The 17,566-nt window shown below is 34.2% G+C and overlaps 2 protein-coding genes across 2 annotated transcripts; both read right to left on the minus strand.

The window, feature by feature from the left end:
• Positions 1–890: 890 nt before the first annotated feature.
• On the minus strand, positions 891–5,075 carry ftr81 (finTRIM family, member 81). Its single transcript, XM_056470267.1, has 7 exons — positions 4,491–5,075; positions 3,791–3,886; positions 3,450–3,683; positions 2,541–2,697; positions 2,267–2,311; positions 2,139–2,180; positions 891–1,414 (listed from the first exon to the last, which is right to left on the minus strand). The coding sequence occupies exons 1-7, from the start codon at positions 5,073–5,075 to the stop codon at positions 915–917; spliced, it is 1,659 nt and encodes a 552-aa protein (XP_056326242.1). The 3' UTR covers positions 891–914.
• A 2,198-nt stretch (positions 5,076–7,273) lies between these two features.
• On the minus strand, positions 7,274–16,070 carry ftr80 (finTRIM family, member 80). The gene is made up of 8 exons (XM_056470264.1): positions 16,040–16,070; positions 14,550–15,193; positions 14,225–14,320; positions 12,378–12,611; positions 11,886–12,042; positions 11,040–11,084; positions 9,570–9,611; positions 7,274–8,702 (listed from the first exon to the last, which is right to left on the minus strand). The coding sequence occupies exons 2-8, from the start codon at positions 15,153–15,155 to the stop codon at positions 8,134–8,136; spliced, it is 1,749 nt and encodes a 582-aa protein (XP_056326239.1). The 5' UTR covers positions 15,156–15,193; positions 16,040–16,070; the 3' UTR covers positions 7,274–8,133.
• Between the last annotated feature and the right edge of the window lie 1,496 nt (positions 16,071–17,566).

Raw genomic sequence — 17,566 nt, forward strand, 5'->3', positions numbered from 1 at the left:
TAGCATAAATACCCGATTAACTGAAACTTGGCAACCGACTGGACATCACTGAAACAGGCTAAACTCAACACGATGTCAAGTTTCAGTCACACCAAAGGACAAATTGCTTGCCACAGAAAAAAAGTTTTCATCCACTTTCAGAAGAAAAAGCCCTGCAAAATATAAATAAATAAATAAGGAGAAAATTACATGACCAACCCTTTATTCACATTATTATACTTCAGCCAAGCTTTGTGAAAGCACATTCAAAATGTGATTGAGTAGAGATGATGTCGAAACATTAGCCAACTGTTCTCTCAAGATTTTATAGATATTTACAATTTAGGAGTAGAATAAAATCTCTGGCAATCATAACTAGATGATACTTAACCCGTTCGCTCTACAACCTAAGTTAGAAACCCCATATCAACAAAGTAAAATTTGAAGCTATTGTATTTTACAAAACATGCGTCTCTAATTACTACATAATTTTTGGGATGCGAGTCTGTATAGTTTATGTTGTAGAAAAAAAAATCATTCAAGTATCAGCGAGTTATGTTTTCCACAGACCTTATTTAGATTAGTTAGTAACCCCTTTACTTTAGGGATAGATATTTCACCCAAAAATGAGAATTGACTCACTATTTATTCGCCCTTAAGTGGTTAGGAACCTGAGTTCATTTAATCTGTTCAGAAGATATTTTGAAGAAAGCTGAAAACCTATGACCATACTACTATGTGAGTCAGTATTTACAGGTTTCCAGCTTTCTTCAAGATATCTTCTATTGTGTTTAACAGGAGAAACTCAAACATGTCTGGAACTAGTAAATGGTGATTAAATGATGACAGAATTTGAATTTTTCAGTGAACCATCCCTTTGGGGATTTTCTTTTGCTAGGTGTTGTATCTACTATCCATTAGCTTACGATCACTGACTACTTATTCACTGAAAGATCACAAATGGTCACTGATGAGTCATTTCCCCAGTCCTTAAGTGAAAACCCAGCATAGAGGGGCTGAGTAAATGTGGTCTGGATTTTGTGCAGAAGGGTCATTTTATCAGAGACATTGTAAAAGGACACAGTTCCTGCTGCTTGATCCAGAAACACTCCAATTTTGGAGAGAAAGGAAATATTTGTCTGTTTGTAATTGTGCCATACGCAAAGATTAACTGCTGGAAAGTCACATTTCCAGGACATGTTGTTAAAGCCAAAAGTTTCTCTTTGACTCTGGTTATATGAGAATGCAATAGAACAACCTTTTCCTGCCAACTGAACTTCAAAATAACAGCGTCCAGACAGTGGCTCTTTACACGACACCTGGTCACTCCCACACCCATACCCATAACCACCATAGCACCTCGTCACAAACTTGTCGTTTTTCACAGTAAGGCTACCAGAGACTGAGGAGCTATTCAGATTCAGATCAGAGGAATCTGTTGATAAAACAAAATTAGAATTAGACTACCAAAAACTCTTTTACATCATGTATAAACTTCTACAATCATTTAATTAATTTGACCTTATCTACAGTATATCATTGTTTACTAATACCACCACACCACTGTAAAATATCTCTTAAGTTTTCCATAGTTTGTCATTCACAAGTGTTTATTTAAACCTTTCAATTGCATTGAGACCATGATCAATTCTCAAGACAGGTAAACTCTACAAATTGACAATATTAACAAACCAGGATATTGTAAAAGAAATAAGACAGTACTGGCAGCTCATTATTAAGTCTCTGTTCCTTCATTTACAAGCAATCTCTCCACAATTTTTAACTTTGTGATTTAGTGGCCAATTCGTATGAATTTGTACGACCACAATTAGCTTTAGGTGCATTTGTCCATAGAAATATGTTACATTTTCATATCAAATTGTATTTTTTTGTATAAATTAGCCACTGTTTTGACAATGTGTAAAATAGTTACTTTCCTTGTGAGATCAGGCTGTAATTTAAGACAATACCTGTATATCATGTTAAAGTAAAATAACAATAATGTAGTTTAACCTATTGAACATTCAAAGTTATCAAGGTCCCATAATGCAATTTGAATCGATGCAAATCTTTAGTTCTACTGACTTCAGCCTGAACAAATTTTATGTATTTGATTTCAGCACACATTTCTACTTCATGTAAACTGCAAAGCATCTTACATATCAGGAACTCTTCTCTGGTCTTGGGTTGAGATGGAAAATCTAAACAAAATCAAAACATTGTATAAATATTCTACGATCAGTGTTTTTGTTTATTGTGAGATTTTTAAAAATAAGCAATGACTTACACTCTTTGGTCTTTTTATTATTCACCATTACATGGACTGTGGGAACTATAAAGAAAAGCATGCAAAATGTGACAATCAGTCTGCTCGCTGTATATTGTGAAAGATGTGCTACAAATTATAAAAAGAGTTACAAATCTGCTTTTCAATTCCTTCTTGGCGTCGATTAAGTTACAACTGGATAAAGGACTAGTTAGAATTAAACAAGTTAAACAACTGTTCTGTTTAATTAAACAACTAGTTAGATTTAAACAAACATCTTTAAAAGCCCTCCCACCTTTCTCTGTTATCCTGACAAAGTCTTCTTTACAGAGAACGTCCAGTTGGCTTTTCATCTCACTGATAATTGTTCGTATTTCCTCAAATGTCAGAAGCTGGTTGACAGACATCTTGGACATGTCGGAACACCAGTAATGGGAAAGAAAGAGGAAATTCTGCACATGGAAATGAAGAAGAAAAAATTCTAATATTTCAAAAAAGGTCTTTGACTTCAGATTTTGTCTCTTTCTGACATTATAGCTCAATTACTTTTGTTGGTTGAAATGGCATGTTTTTCCTTCTGATCCCACTTATAACTGGGTTTCTGCTGGTTTCATTAAGTAAAAATGAAGACGTTTTAAGACCCTTTGACGATTAAGAAAATATGAATATATATATACTATATATATATATATATATATATATATATATTATATATATATATATAGTATATATATATATATTATATATATTATATGATATATATTTTTTTTTTTTTTTTATTTTTTTATTTTTTTTTTTTTTTTTTTTTTTTTGGTACAAATTGATTGAGTACAACTTCTATTCAACCTAATGCATTTCTATTATAAAACCTTAAGTTTCATGTCGGTTTATAAATATGTCTACTCACCCTAATTTTGTAAACAGTTGTTGTATGAATGTAGATAACGTAAAGGGACAAATTGCTCTATTATTATCATCATGATGAATTTTGTAATTGTTTTTAGTTTTCTTTCCCTGATTTTATTAAGATGGATAACTCCATCATACACTGTTCATCTATACTGTCTGCTTAGAATAATTTTCTTCTCAACTGACTGATCCCACAAATTTAGGAAGGCCAAGTTGGATGTGATTTTGCGTCAAACAATAAAACTCAAATCAGCCCTCAAACAAACACATTTTCTAAAGATGAACAGGCAGGTACCTTAATGACATGGATGTCATCCTTGACCTTTGAAAGCTTCTCCAGGTCATCATGCCTCTTCTTCAAGTAACTGATCTCCTGCTCCAGTGTTTTCACATGTACTTCAACTTCACTCACTTCTGCTTTCTCTTGAGCTCTGATCATCTTTGTTATCTCAGTTCGTCTTTTTTCCAAGGAGCTGATCAGATCTGTAAAAGCCTGCTCACAGTGATTCACTGCTGCCTCTGCAGAGCGCTGTTAAATGACATGGTAAAGCCCCCTTTACTAACCGTAAAATAATCAAGTCAACAAGTTAAATAATTCTTATAATAACTACAGAGTACTACAATCATTCAGTTTACCTTATGGGAGGCCACAGCTTTTTTTAATTCCTGCACCTTCATCTCACGCTGATGCATTTCCAATTGTATGCCATCCTGGCTTTTTTTCAACCGTACCTGCGTCCCAAGAACCAATGAGGTTTGTCTATGCACATCAAGCAGGTTGAGTAGTTTGTGGTTCTGTTTAGGTTTGCTGATAGTTTGTTTATTTGTAAGTGTCTCAAATATGTCATTAGAAGTCTTAAATTAAATCATTCAACTCATCTGGATTATTTTATTTTTGATATCTTTGAGTTAGAGCAACACAAATCTTAATAAAAAATATATTCATTTCAATTTCAAAGATTAACTTACATTTGGACCAACAGGAGGCTGAGAAAATGATGAAATCTTCCATTATGGAGTGAGCCAATAACTCAATCTCAGTAACTAATATGATCTGTAATTTCTAATACATTATGTCCAATACTTCTGCACAAGTGGCAGACAAAGGTCTTGTTTGACATGAGTGACTACAGACCTTCATTTGTTTTAAATTTCAATAAAAGATACTTATGATAATTATTATAATATTTGGCATTACTGTCCAGAACAATATTTAAATTAAATTATTTTAAACGGCTCAGATGACCAGGAAGTTAATGAAAAGAAAAAGTGTTTATCTGATATATAATTTATCTGTATCTGAGTGACAAATTTTACTCTATTTCAGTCAACTGACCTGTATGTTTTGTCGTTCTGCCGCAGGTGAAGTCATGCTATGGTTCGGGTGGTTAATCAGAGCACACTGCATACATATCAGCTGCTGATCTTTACAACAGTACAGTTCCAGAGGCTTATGATGTTGAGAGCAGATCTGGTCCAGTAGACGTGGTGAGGCATTGGCCAGTTTGTGCCACTTTAACGCAGGAGATGTATAATGAGTTTGGATGTGAGATTCACAGTAAGAAGCCAAACATGTCAGGCAAGATTTAATGGCTTTTAGTTTTGTCTCAGTGCAGACATCACACTTCACATCCCCAGACACAGCAAAACTCAAAACAGTAGAGACCGTTGCTGTTTCCTTAATCTTCATTCTCTCCACAACTTCAGCAATAACGGTATTTTTGCTGAGAGCTGGTCTTGGGGTGAATGAATGCCTGCACTGGGGACAGCTGTAAATGCCCTTCAGAATTTCCCGGTCCCAGAATTCATTAAGACAGTCCATACAGAAACTGTGACCACAAGATGTAGTGACTGGGCTGTTCAGAATATGAAGACAAATCGGACAGTTAAAGAAATTTTGATCATCCAATGATTCTGCCATTTTGCAGCTGTAAAAAAAAATTTGAAGAAAAAGATAAATTAGTCAAATTTCATTTTGAAGCTTATAAAAATAAGAAAAACTTACAAAATATTTTAACACAATATTCATTGTTGCTACTATCCACTTTACTTCGCAATTTAAGGAAAGTATAAACTATTGTATTAACAAAAAAGCCTCGGACATTTGAGTAAAACTTGCTGATGCTCTTACGTTAAAATAAGCATAATGCACGTAGTTATACAGGTACACTGTTGACAAAATTGTCGACTAAATCAAAAAATAAATTAATTCAGAATTGTCTTATCAAATCCACCATGTTTTTCTTTCTCTCGATTCTCTAACAAACAGATACGACAGCAAGTGCACCACATTTCATGTGTACCTGTCCTAATTGAGATCATGTTGGTTTTATATTCAAACGTTGTCCTTAATAATATAATTTCATAAAAGTATTATTTGCAAATTATAAACAGTGAAATATTAGCAGCCAATGACTATCAAAGTACAACATTTGTTTACAGTCAATTAAATTGTGCTAATATTGTTAAGAAGTCATGGTTAAATACGATTTCAGACCAAATATTCAAATTAGCATGGTAAACAATATAAGAACTCTTAAAATTAACAAATGTGCAAATATAAAACTAACTTTTCCCCAATGTCCTATCATAACATACCTAGTCAAAAACTTCAGGTCAAACTTTACTTCCATTCAACTTCAATTCGTCTCCTCACTACACGTGGGACTGGGCAATACTTATATATCCAACTAAAAAGGAGCGTCGAAACCATTTGAAAGTTTGAAAGAAACGACACAGGCTGAACACAGTATGGTTCCCGAAAGATCAAGTCGCATTTCCCATAATGATGGGCAATAATGAACACTTACCGAATTATTTAAATACACCCCCCTCGACACTGACACACCTGCTCCACACAGCTGCTTTGCAGAAATGATGATGATGAGAGAAAAGAACAGCAACACCTGGCGGTCAAAATAGTGTAAATGCAGGAAAAACATGCATAAAAAAGCTGGTCTTTAGCTGGTCATTTTCCAGCCTGACCAGCTAAGACCAGGCTGGAAATGGCTGAAAACCAGCCTGGAAATGGCCAAAACCCCTCTAAAACCAGGCTGGTCAACCATCTAAAACCACCCAACCAGCCTAGGCTGGTTTAAGCTGGATTTTTCAGCAGGGTAGCTTGGACAATGCTCAGCTTGTGAACTTGGTGGATGCAGCCTATCTATAAAATGAGATATTTATTTATAGATATGCCTATATTTAATAACTCTTCCTCAAGTCTTTAGTTTGGTGATGATGATGAGGAAAGCTAAAATAAAATGAATGCTTAATTTAAAAACGAAATCATTTAATGTCATTCATTCTAAATCTCTGATCTCTTTCTCTATCCCTCACACACACAATAGCTTAAGAAGTTTAAGAAGCAATTAATGATTGATAAACTGATTCACTGATTTGATATATATACAGTATATATACACACACAGAAGTCAATATTTTAAGTGGATAGTCAGCTTCCATCGAGGTTTTCCTAAACTATTGAAGAACACCCATTCTTATCTTAGGACAATTTTAAAAACTGTTTGATCCACTTCAAATGTTGACACATATATATATATATATATATATATATATATATATATATATATATATATATATATATATATATATATATATATGTGTGTGTGTGTGTGTGTGTGTGTGTGTGTGTATTTATGTACATATGTACATATATATATATATATATATATATATACATACGTGTGTGTGTGTGTGTGTGTATGTATGTATGTATGTATGTATGTATGTATGTATGTATGTATGTATGTATATATATATATATATATTATATATATATATATATATATATATATATATATATATATATATATATATATATATATATATGCCTTGAGATTTATTTTGTTGTGTCAAGTAATTAAATTACCTATTGACTAATTTACTTTTCAGACAAAATGATTAGAAAAGTATTTTAAAATACAATTTTAATGATGTAAAAATGAATAACTATTGACTTTTTTGAAGTACCTTAGCCAACACTGGTTGACAGCTGCCACAGCAAACATTCAAGTATACTACTTTAATCTGATATAAATACAACAATCTTCAAAACAATTACATGCAGGTGGAGAATTCAACATCAAGACAGAGATCTAATGATGTTTAGATTTATTTTTAATATTGGAAAAATACAATTCACAACACCACAGCACAAAAAAAAACATTCCATAACACACAAAAATCTTGGAAATATAAGTAGCAACAACAGCAAGTGTAATATTTTGAAACTTAGTGGATCTCACAAAAATATAGGAACAACCAACCTTTTGACACATCCACACCAAATAACAAAAGAAACAGCGGCTGATATTCTACAAAGCAAAGAATTCATTTTGAAACAATTCTTTTTTGATAGCCCATTACAGATTTGTAAATGCCACAAAGAAAAAACACATTTTTTTTCTAATTATTCACTGACCATTGCCAATTATTCTGATTATGCTACAGTTAACATTATTGATCAAATTTTGTATTTCAACATTACATTTTTAATATAATCTTGTCTTTATTATTATTATTATTATTATTATTATTAAGACATTTGCCAGCAGTCATATTTAGTTAGTAATACTGTTATTAGACAGAGAATGTATTTCTTTCTCTTTGCGGTTCAACATTCAACAGACCTGCAGTATAATGCACGCCACAAAAAGGCATTGATTTGGACATGCCGAAGATCTTAATATAGACATTAATTAAAGTATACCAGTCACAAAGTGCACGGCAGCACACTGGGTTCAGCAGAGTCAAAATAAACTTCAAGCATCTAACAAACATTTATTGTGGTATAAAATCTGGGTCAGGGCACACTATAGTTTTAGAATAGAATAGAATAGAATAGTTCATACACTGTTTACTGTAATATGATTTGTTGTGCATTTTAAGTGATTTCTTTTCCTTTGGCTGTTAATTAAACTATTATGTGTCTACTAACTTTCACTAGCCATGAGCCATTACTAATTTTGCATTTCAGATGGTAGATCACAAATGGTCACCGATGAGTAATCTTCCCAATCCTGAAAAGAAAACCCTACGTAGAGGGGCTCAGTGAATGTGGTCTGGATTTGGTGCAGGAGGGTCATTTTATCAGAGACAATGTAAAAGGACACAATTCCTACTTCTTGATCAAGAAACACTCCAATTTTAGAGACCCAGGAAATGCTAGTCTGTTGGTTCTCATGCCATACCAGAACATTTGCTGTTGGAAAGTCACATTTCCAGGATCTGTTGTCAGAGCCAAATCTACAAGTTCCCCCTCCCTGCTGAAACTGGTCATACGAGAATGCAATAGAACAACCTTTTCCTGTCCACTGAACTTCAAAATAACAGCGACCTGACAGATTTTCATTACACAACACCTGGTATGTATAATTCTGGTATGTATTTAAATATGTTGGGCGTGGACCAAACAATCCCTGGTTTAAAAGGTTGTGCTGTTGAGTATAATTCCTTGACACAGACTTGTTGCTGCTCACAGAAAGCCCATTACAGGATGATGACGGATTCAGATTCAGATCAGAGGAATCTAACAATAAAAAGAAAGTAGAATTGTCAATTTGAAAAAGCATATATGGAGTTCAGTTCACAGGTTTGATATGTTTTGGAAAATACTGGATAATTATTGAATATATCAAATTTCATCTAAATTATGCTAGTCTTTAATGTTTAATTAAGTATGATTATATAAGTTAAATATTAGTTTCATTAATTAATAAGTCTGTTTTTAAATTTTAAGCTTAGTTTAAATTTTAGACTAAAAAGTGAATTGTTGGATTTACATTTTTTTAAGGTAAGTGGTTGCAAACAATTTATTTGGGCTGAATTTAAACAAACAAAATAAGTTGAACACTACTACATTTTATTTGTTTGTTTAAATTCAGCCCATATTTAGCAAAAAAAAAAGTTAGTGTAGGTAAAGATGTTTATTAAGAAGATAATAAGTTATAGGTTATTAAAATGTAAGGAAAACTAGCTGGTATAGCATTAATTGGGAAACCGATCATTTAATATCACTGTTTATATAGAATTTTATTTTTAAAATATCCTATATAATACTTTAATCTAATGTAGCCATAATTCTGCATTGTCTATTGAATGCTCTCTTTCATAAACCCAGATTGCTATGGTCATGAAGCTATATTACTCATTAAAGTCATAGCTAAAGTATGTTTAAAGTATGTCATAGCAGGTTCTCAAGGACACACCTTCACATCAAATGTTTTTGAATTAAGAATGCTGTCTTAATGGTCTTGGTCTTAACACGCCAAAACATATCAATACTTTAAAATGTCATGGTCAATGCAAAGTGAACAGAGCATGTCGCTTCTCAGTCACCTTATTTTACACCTTTTAATTAACTTTTTTTTTTTTTAAATAAAAGCCTCATACGTACATATTAGGAACTCTTCTCTGGTCTTGGGCTGGGATGGCAAATCTGAACAAATGAAAAAAAGAAGAAATTGTAAGTATACTGGTATGTGCCAAAAAAATGAATATCAAGGGAAAGTCCATGTATTTCAAAAATTTATATCAAAAAGTGAAACTTGTGTGCTAAATTAGTTCACTATACACAAAGTGAAATATTTCAAGTCAAAGTGAAATATTTCAAGTGGTGTTGTGTCCCTAATTACAGTATCAAGGTGGTGTGACATGGAGGCAATCCGCCTTTCACACAGTTAAGGTGTTATGGTAGCCCAAGTTGCTTTGATATCGGCCTTCAGCTTGTCTGCATTTCGGGGTCTTTGTTCGCTCATCTTCCTCTTGACAATAGCCCATAGATTTTCAATGAGGTCAAGGTCAGGTGAGTTTCCTGGCCAATTAGGAACAGGGATACCATGGTCCTTAAACATACCTTTACATCGCTTGCACAAAGCTTTGGCACTGTGTGCAGGTCCCAAGTCCTGCTGGAAAGTAAAATCATCATCTCCAATAAGCTTGTCTGCAGCAAGAAGCATGAAGTGCTCTAAAACGTCCTGGTATAGAGCTGCGTTGACTGTGGACTTGATAAAAGACAATGGACCCACACCAGCATGACATGGCACCCCAAACCATCACTGACTGTGGAAATTTCACACTGGACTTTAAGCACCTTGACTTTTGTGTCTCTTTGCTCTTCCTCCAGACTCCGGAATCTTGATTTTTGAAATGAAATACAAAATTTGCTTTCATCTGAAAAGAGGACTTGGGACCACTGGGCAACAGACCAGTACCTTTTCTCTTTAGCCCAGCACAGACGCTTCTATCATTGTTTTTGGTTCGGGGGTGGCTTGACACATGGAATTCTACAGCTGTAGCCCATGTCATACAGACGTCTGTATGTGGTGGTTCTTGATGCTCTGAAACCAGCTTCAGTCACCCTTGCTTGACAATCCTCTTAAGGCTGCGGTCATACCAATGCACCTTTTCCAGCCACATTTTTCCCTTTTAACACTCTATTAATATACTTAGATACTGCACACTCTGAGCATCCGGTTTTTTTTGCAATTGCCTTTTGAGACTTTTCCCCCTTATGGAGGATTCCAATGATGGTCTTCTGCTCAACCGTCAAGTCAGCTGTCTTGCCCATGATTCTGAAACCTACTAAGCCAGACTGAGTCAATTTTTTAAGGCTTTGCATTAATTAGTGGACTAGATTGACTTTTTTTCATCTTTAATCCATAATCATTCAAATTGAATGAAATGAAGGCTTGAAATATTTCAATTTGTGTGAAGTGAACTAATATAATTACAAGTTTCACTTTTTGAAAAAAATTATTGAAATAAATGGACTTTCACTCGATATTCAAATGTTTTGGCACATACCTGTAAATAGAGTGTTTGCATGATTTAAGTTTTTCTTTTCATAAAAAAAAGTTTGACTTACAGTTTGTGGCTTTTTCATTTTTCACCAGTATGTGGACAGCAGGAACTATTAAGATAAATATGCAAAATTTGTTACCACATCATGAGAGTCTCATGACTTATCGATCTAAAATATCATAAGTTGTGTTACAAAAAATAATGAAGGTTTAAGGGGATTAAAACAACATGAAAGCGAGTAATTAATAGGAGGATATTAAATTTTGGTTGAATCTATGGAACAGGTTTAAAATCTATTTAATATACTTTTTATCTAATTTATCTATTAAAGTTACTTATTTGGAATATTGTATTGTTGATCTATAAAAGGTGATTTTTTTTGTTTTGTTTCACATCCTGACCACATGATACCTTAGACTTCAGTCAATCATTAGCCTGTTGATACACTGTTGAAACAGCAATCAACACTGCATTTCCAGCCTGATCTCATGAGAAAGTATTTTACGTTTTGTCAGTTTAGTGAGTTCAGACAAACGAAAATGTACGATTTTAAAATGGAGGTGTGGCACCCAACCCCACCCCTAAACTTAACTGTCAGTGGGTGATGAGCAAATCGTACTTTATTGTATGAATTAGATTGAACGAATTGATACGAATTAGCCACTAAATCAAAAAGTTACGAATTGCCGTGAGATTGTGTTGGCATTATGTTTTTTGAATTGATATATTTTGTTATACTACCAGTCAAAAAGCACCAATAGCAAAACAACATGCAAAATACCACTTAAATAATTTCAAACTGGAAAGCAACACCCCAGCATTTCTGTTTGAGTTGAACAAGATAACAAAGTTAAGCAAACAAAGTTCAGAAATATACAAGTAGCTAGCAGCCAAAAGCATGTTATTTTACCTTTCTCTGATATCCTCACAATGTTTTGTTCACAGAGATCATCTAGTTGGCTTTTTAGCTCACTGACAATTGCTTCTATTTGCTCAAATGTCAGATGCTGGCTGATGGACATGGTGCACAAGCTTGAATATTGGTAGTCGGAAATAGATGAGAAATTCTAAAAAAAAAAAATGAATAATTCAAAGTCAGTGTGGATGAGTTTAATTCATAGAACCCATTCTGTGTATGGGTAACCATACCTAATATTACTCACTTCACTACAGTAATGCATAGTTAAAGTTATAATTATTGTTATATTTAATAATACTAATGTGCCTATAATATTACTCCCAGGATATTCCAACATTAGCAGAACTAAATTTGCTTATCCCTAAAAATATTAGAACTGAATTTAGAAACAGAAGTCTTCAAAAATTGTCGAATCATAATTAAAAAAAAAAAAAAAAAAAAGCATCAGCATAAAACTACTGAACTTAAAACACACCCAGATACCTGAATGAAACATATGTTGTCCTCTATGTGTGAAAGCTGCCCCAGTTCATCATGTCTCTTCCTCATGTCACTGATCTCCTGCTCCAGAGTAAGTATAAGATCCTCAACGCGGCTTACTTCTACATTCTCCTGAGCTCTGATCACTTTTGTTATCCCAGCTCGTCGTTTCCCCATGGAGTTGATCTGCTCAGTAAACATCTCCTTACAGTGAACCACTGCAGCCTGTGTAGAGCGCTGTGAAGACAAAGAAGAAGACAAACTTCTAGCAAACTATTTATTTTAACAGCCCAATGATTGCATTTAGACACTCTAAAAAGATGTTTGTTTAAAGGACTTTACACATACTGTCAGGATTCTGCCACTTCGGTCTTGTTAATTCTTGTTTTGGTGGCAGAGTCCAGACACTTGTCCTGTCTTGTCATGTATGTCATGCTCGGCTCGAGTTTTCTCAGCCCGAGCACTTATCTTGTCTTGGTTGGTGCCTCATGTTGTTGTAAATGCGCGGCCTCAAGTGAGCTGTGCACTCGTGTCTTTGTAGCGAGCACACGCACACTCCCGAGGAGGCTTGGTTTGCACATGCTTGCTTGCTCTCATGTTTGTGTTTGTTTTTTCGGTGGCGTGCTGTGCATGATAAGTGTTTTATTTATTGTGTACTCGTGTCTTGAATTCTGTCTCATTTTGGTGTTGTGTCAAAGCAGGTGGCTCTGTGGTTACATTGTGGCCGCGTGCTTTAGTGTTGTATTTCATGTGAACACGCAGTTAATGGGTTCTCTCATTGGCTGTGTGTTCTAGTCCTGTATTATGTGAGCACATGGCTCGTGTTGTTTCTTTCTTATTTTTTAAATGTTTTCCTCCTCTAGGTTGTTTTTGCTTTCCTTTTGTTTTATTTTATAAATATTATATACCCATTTTAGTTCTGCATTTGAGTCCTTGTCCTTTCCCCAACAACAACTGTGACACTTACAGTTCTACTGTATACAAAATATACAGTTATTTTTGTAATGAAACTGTTCTTTATTTGCTTCCGGTTTTTTTTCGATCTGCAACTATTAAAAGTGTATATAAAGTGCCCAGCATATATGAGTACACCCCTCACAAATCTGTCTTTTCATGTTTTTAATAGGAAGCTATATAATATTATATTTGTGCATATACATTAGATTAGTCAGTACTGAAGCCAAATCTGAAGCTTATCTAACAAAATAACTTATAATGACGGCCCAAAAACTAGTACAGCCAAATGTACATGTTATAGAAAAATATTAAATACAAATTTAAAAACAAGCAAAAAAATCAAGAGAAGCAAATAATTGAAAAGTTTCGTTGAAATTTTGTAGGTTGTCATTTATTTTTGCAATATTTTGCTTGAATTTAATTGTTTTATCTTTCCATTTCTAAATATGTTTGGTGACTAAAATATTATTTTAATAAATATATCTGTTTAATATCTCAGTTTTGTTTAAATGCACCAAAATACATTGCCTATTTTCACTGAGAAATGGAGAAAAATATTCATTTTCAAAATGAATATACATATATGCAATAAAATACTTGCAATATATGCAATAAAAAACATGCTTTTTAAAAAAAAAAGTGTACAAAACCATTATTAATAATATCACGTGTACATAACCATTAACTCCTAATTAATAATAAGAAATTTATAGCACTTTCAAAGCCTGTTTTTTTATGGAACCTTTTGAAAAACTTTATGGAAGTGTTCCATTTATGACAAGAATGAGTTAAAATTGTTACCAAAGAATTTGATGTTGTTTTGAACTTTTTTTGAATTAATGTTGCAACATACCGGTAAAATTTTGAACTAAAACATGCTAACATGCTCTCACCTTGTAAAAGTCCTTGGCTTGTTTTAGTTCCTTCACCTTTACCTCTCGCTGAAGCAAGTCCTCTTGTAGACCAGCCTGTTTTAACTTCAGCTGTTCCTGTAAAGATTATTATAATTTTTTACATTATAAACTTGTAATAAAAATTTATTTAATGGAGGCTGTTGTACTAGGCGACTAACAAAACAGAGTTATTATTATGATAATATTTTAAGAAATACGTGTTCTGAACGAAGAAACATCTTTTTGAAACAACTCAGTAAGCAGAACCATTTTATGTTAGTGCTATATACTGTACTATGATGAAGAAAAATCAGTAGCCTCTGACCTGGATGTTTTGTCGTTCTGCTTCAGGTGAAGTCATGCTATGGTTCTGGTGGTTAATCAGAGCACACTGCATACATATCAGCTGCCGATCTTGACAACAGTACAGTTCCAGAGGCTTATGATGTTGAGAGCAGATCTGGTCCAGTAGACATGGTGAGGCATTGGCCAGTTTGTGCCACTTTAACGCAGGAGATGTATAATGAGTTTGGATGTGAGATTCACAGTAAGAAGCCAAACACACTAGACAAGATTTAATGGCTTTTAGTTTGGTCTCAGTGCAGATATCACACTCCACATCCCCAGACACAGCAAAACTCAAAACAGGAGAGACGGATGCTTTTTCTGTTGCATCTTTTTCTGGTGCTTTAATATTCATTCCTTCTACAACTGCAGCCAGCACAATGTTTCGGCAAAGATCTGGTCTTGGGGTGAATGAATGCCTGCACTGGGGACAGCTGTAAACTCCCTTCTGATCGTCCCCATCCCAGAATCCATTAAGACAGTCCATACAGAAACTGTGACCACAAATTGTAGTGACTGGATTTTTCAGAAGATGAAGACAAATCGGACAGTTGAAAGGATTTTGACTGTCGGAGGATTCCGCCATTTTTGTTCTTTGACTTTCAGAAGCACTCAGATGTTTCACTGTAGGAAAAACAGTAAGCGAAAAGAATTGATCCAAGCACCTCAAAACTCTAGACACAAATAAATTCATATGTGAATAAAAAATGTTATTTAGTAATTTGCTCAATAATTCGCTTGCAATTTGTCAATAAGATTGAATATAACATTAAGTTATTTTGGCTCTATTCATAAAGGTAGTAGGTACATTATTAAAATGAATTTAGGCATTGTCAGAGAACTGATTGGATACAAAAATATATATATTTCTTCTAAATCTATTTAATAAGCTGGCAACGCGAGTGGTTTATACCAAACAGCGCTTCTACACTGTTCTAATCATATGTATGCGAAGAACGGGGGCTATGGCATCTCTTTGGGAGATCAAAACAGGTGTATGAGGGCAAAACCGCACAAATTTTCACTACCCGCGTATGTCATTTTTTACCCGAAAAAATACATTAAAAACCGCCCAATCTGGCAACAGCCCCCTGTTGGTGAGAATAACTGGTAAAAATGGAGGGTTACTTATAGTTTTTTATTATCCCACAGCGATTCTGATTGATATAGATTATACTTTTTTATTTGCTCTAAAACCGAGACAGTTGTCATTAGGGACAGCAGGACGTCTGATTCTTACTAAATATTACAACCACAAATAGTAGCTAATGTCAACATGTTTCTAGCCTACCTAAAACTAATAAGAAAGTGTCGCTATTTGCAATTAGAGTAAACAATATCTTTTGCTGTATGCACAGTGTCTTACACATTACACCCTCGCAAAGATAGATTATTAATTTTGCAACGCTGAAATAAATACACAAAGAGTCCCGGTGGATGGTGCAAATAAAACTTTTTTGACGCACTCACCTCTGAACGCAGCTCTATATGCAGAAAGAGACTGCGAACAGTTTCACTTTTGTTTTCTGAGAAGAGGGAGGAGTGGATTACTTGTTAACAACTTGTTAACACATTCAACTATATATTTCTAATATTTTATTATAAAATATAATCTATTTAAGATGCATTCAAAAATGACAATTTTAAAAACTGTTAATGCAAAATCTGCTTACGGTAAGAGAAATAAAAAAAATTAAAAATCGTATAAGGCCCATGTGGCTGTCAAAATGATTGAGACGGCCAATCAAATTGATCAAATCTCACCCACCCATTTTTCTCTGTATGGACGTTAATATACCTACCAGGTTCCACCATTCTCCATAATATCTTCTTTTTTAACAACAACAAAAAAAAAAAAAACTCATAAAGGTTTGGAAACTCTTGAGGGTAAGTAAATTTTCATTTTAAGAAATGCTAGATTGCATCTTTTCCCAATAATGCTGCATAACACTGCCCTCTAGTGCAATGTACATGCATTAATAAACCATCTCCAAAATTCCCTCAAGAATTTCTGATGTAAATAAAAACTGTATTCAGAATTAGTTCCAAGATTGAGAATTTGCACAAATGGTGACCCGCAGATTGGTTTGCTTCTTTCCAGTTTTTGTACAAACTGTCATCTGATGTTAAACATGAATATTAGGTACACAGTTCTTAACAACCTACCAAAATCCTCTCATTAGCAAAACCAATCAATTCCCCCTCACTCACTCTCAGCTCATTCCCTCACCTTTCTCACGATCTTGGGAAACCCTGTTTCTCCCAAATACTTCAGACAGATTAACCTACAATCCGTCCCATCAATCCTGATCTCTGATCACCACTGTTTTCTCCAGTGTGCTAGTAAAAGGTCAGAGTAATAGGTTCCAGAGCCAATAGTATCTGGATGCAGCCTTTATGATGCAAGCTGAGAATGCATCACTCAGCGATGCAATGTCAGACACAATGCAGTCAAATGGAGGGAATGACGTCACTGTGAGAGGTAGGGTTAGGGGTGTGGTTAGGTCAGCCCATTAAAAAGCATTGGATGCAGCTCAGATTGCACTGCACCAGGTCTGCATCCAGACCCCTCTCTCCAGAGCGGTGAAAAGAAGATAATGAGAAAGATAGAAGAGATGAGTTGACCATGTTCATTTCATTCATTGCCCGTGGCTATTGTTAAAGCTTCAGGTGAATTACCATCTGATAATTTTTCCATATTTTAATCTTAAAATATGTTGTATTAGGCCTGTTGTTTTGTTCATTTCTGCACTGACAGCTTGAAAGAAAGATCAACATTGATCTGCTTCATGATCTGATGCAGTCTCGGTTCATATGCTGTCTCTCTATAATTTAAGCCTATAATGCAAAATTCTAGCCAACGTTTCTTTAATAGATTGGTTAATTCAGTAGATAGATTTTTACAAAACCTGACAACTGAAATGAGGCTCTGTATGAGAAAGTATGACCTCTCTGATTTATATTTGGTGACTATGTCTGAGGGTGTCAAAATCAAAG

Source organism: Danio aesculapii, chromosome 13, assembly GCF_903798145.1.
Source record: "Danio aesculapii chromosome 13, fDanAes4.1, whole genome shotgun sequence".
NCBI classification, from domain to species: Eukaryota; Metazoa; Chordata; class Actinopteri; order Cypriniformes; family Danionidae; genus Danio; species Danio aesculapii.

Coding starts and splice junctions, on each gene's coding strand:
- ftr81 (XM_056470267.1), bottom strand. CDS start 5,075: ATGGCAGAATCATTGGATGATCAAAATTTCTTTAACTGTCCGATTTGT. Junction 3,887..4,490: donor CAGAACGACAAAACATACAG/GTCAGTTGACTG, acceptor CTTGGGACGCAG/GTACGGTTGAAAAAAAGCCA. Junction 2,312..2,540: donor TGTCAGGATAACAGAGAAAG/GTGGGAGGGCTT, acceptor TTTTCTTTATAG/TTCCCACAGTCCATGTAATG.
- ftr80 (XM_056470264.1), bottom strand. CDS start 15,155: ATGGCGGAATCCTCCGACAGTCAAAATCCTTTCAACTGTCCGATTTGT. Junction 12,043..12,377: donor ACAACATATGTTTCATTCAG/GTATCTGGGTGT, acceptor TTTTTTTTTTAG/AATTTCTCATCTATTTCCGA. Junction 8,703..9,569: donor CAGAGAAGAGTTCCTAATAT/GTACGTATGAGG, acceptor TTTTATTGTTAG/ATTCCTCTGATCTGAATCTG.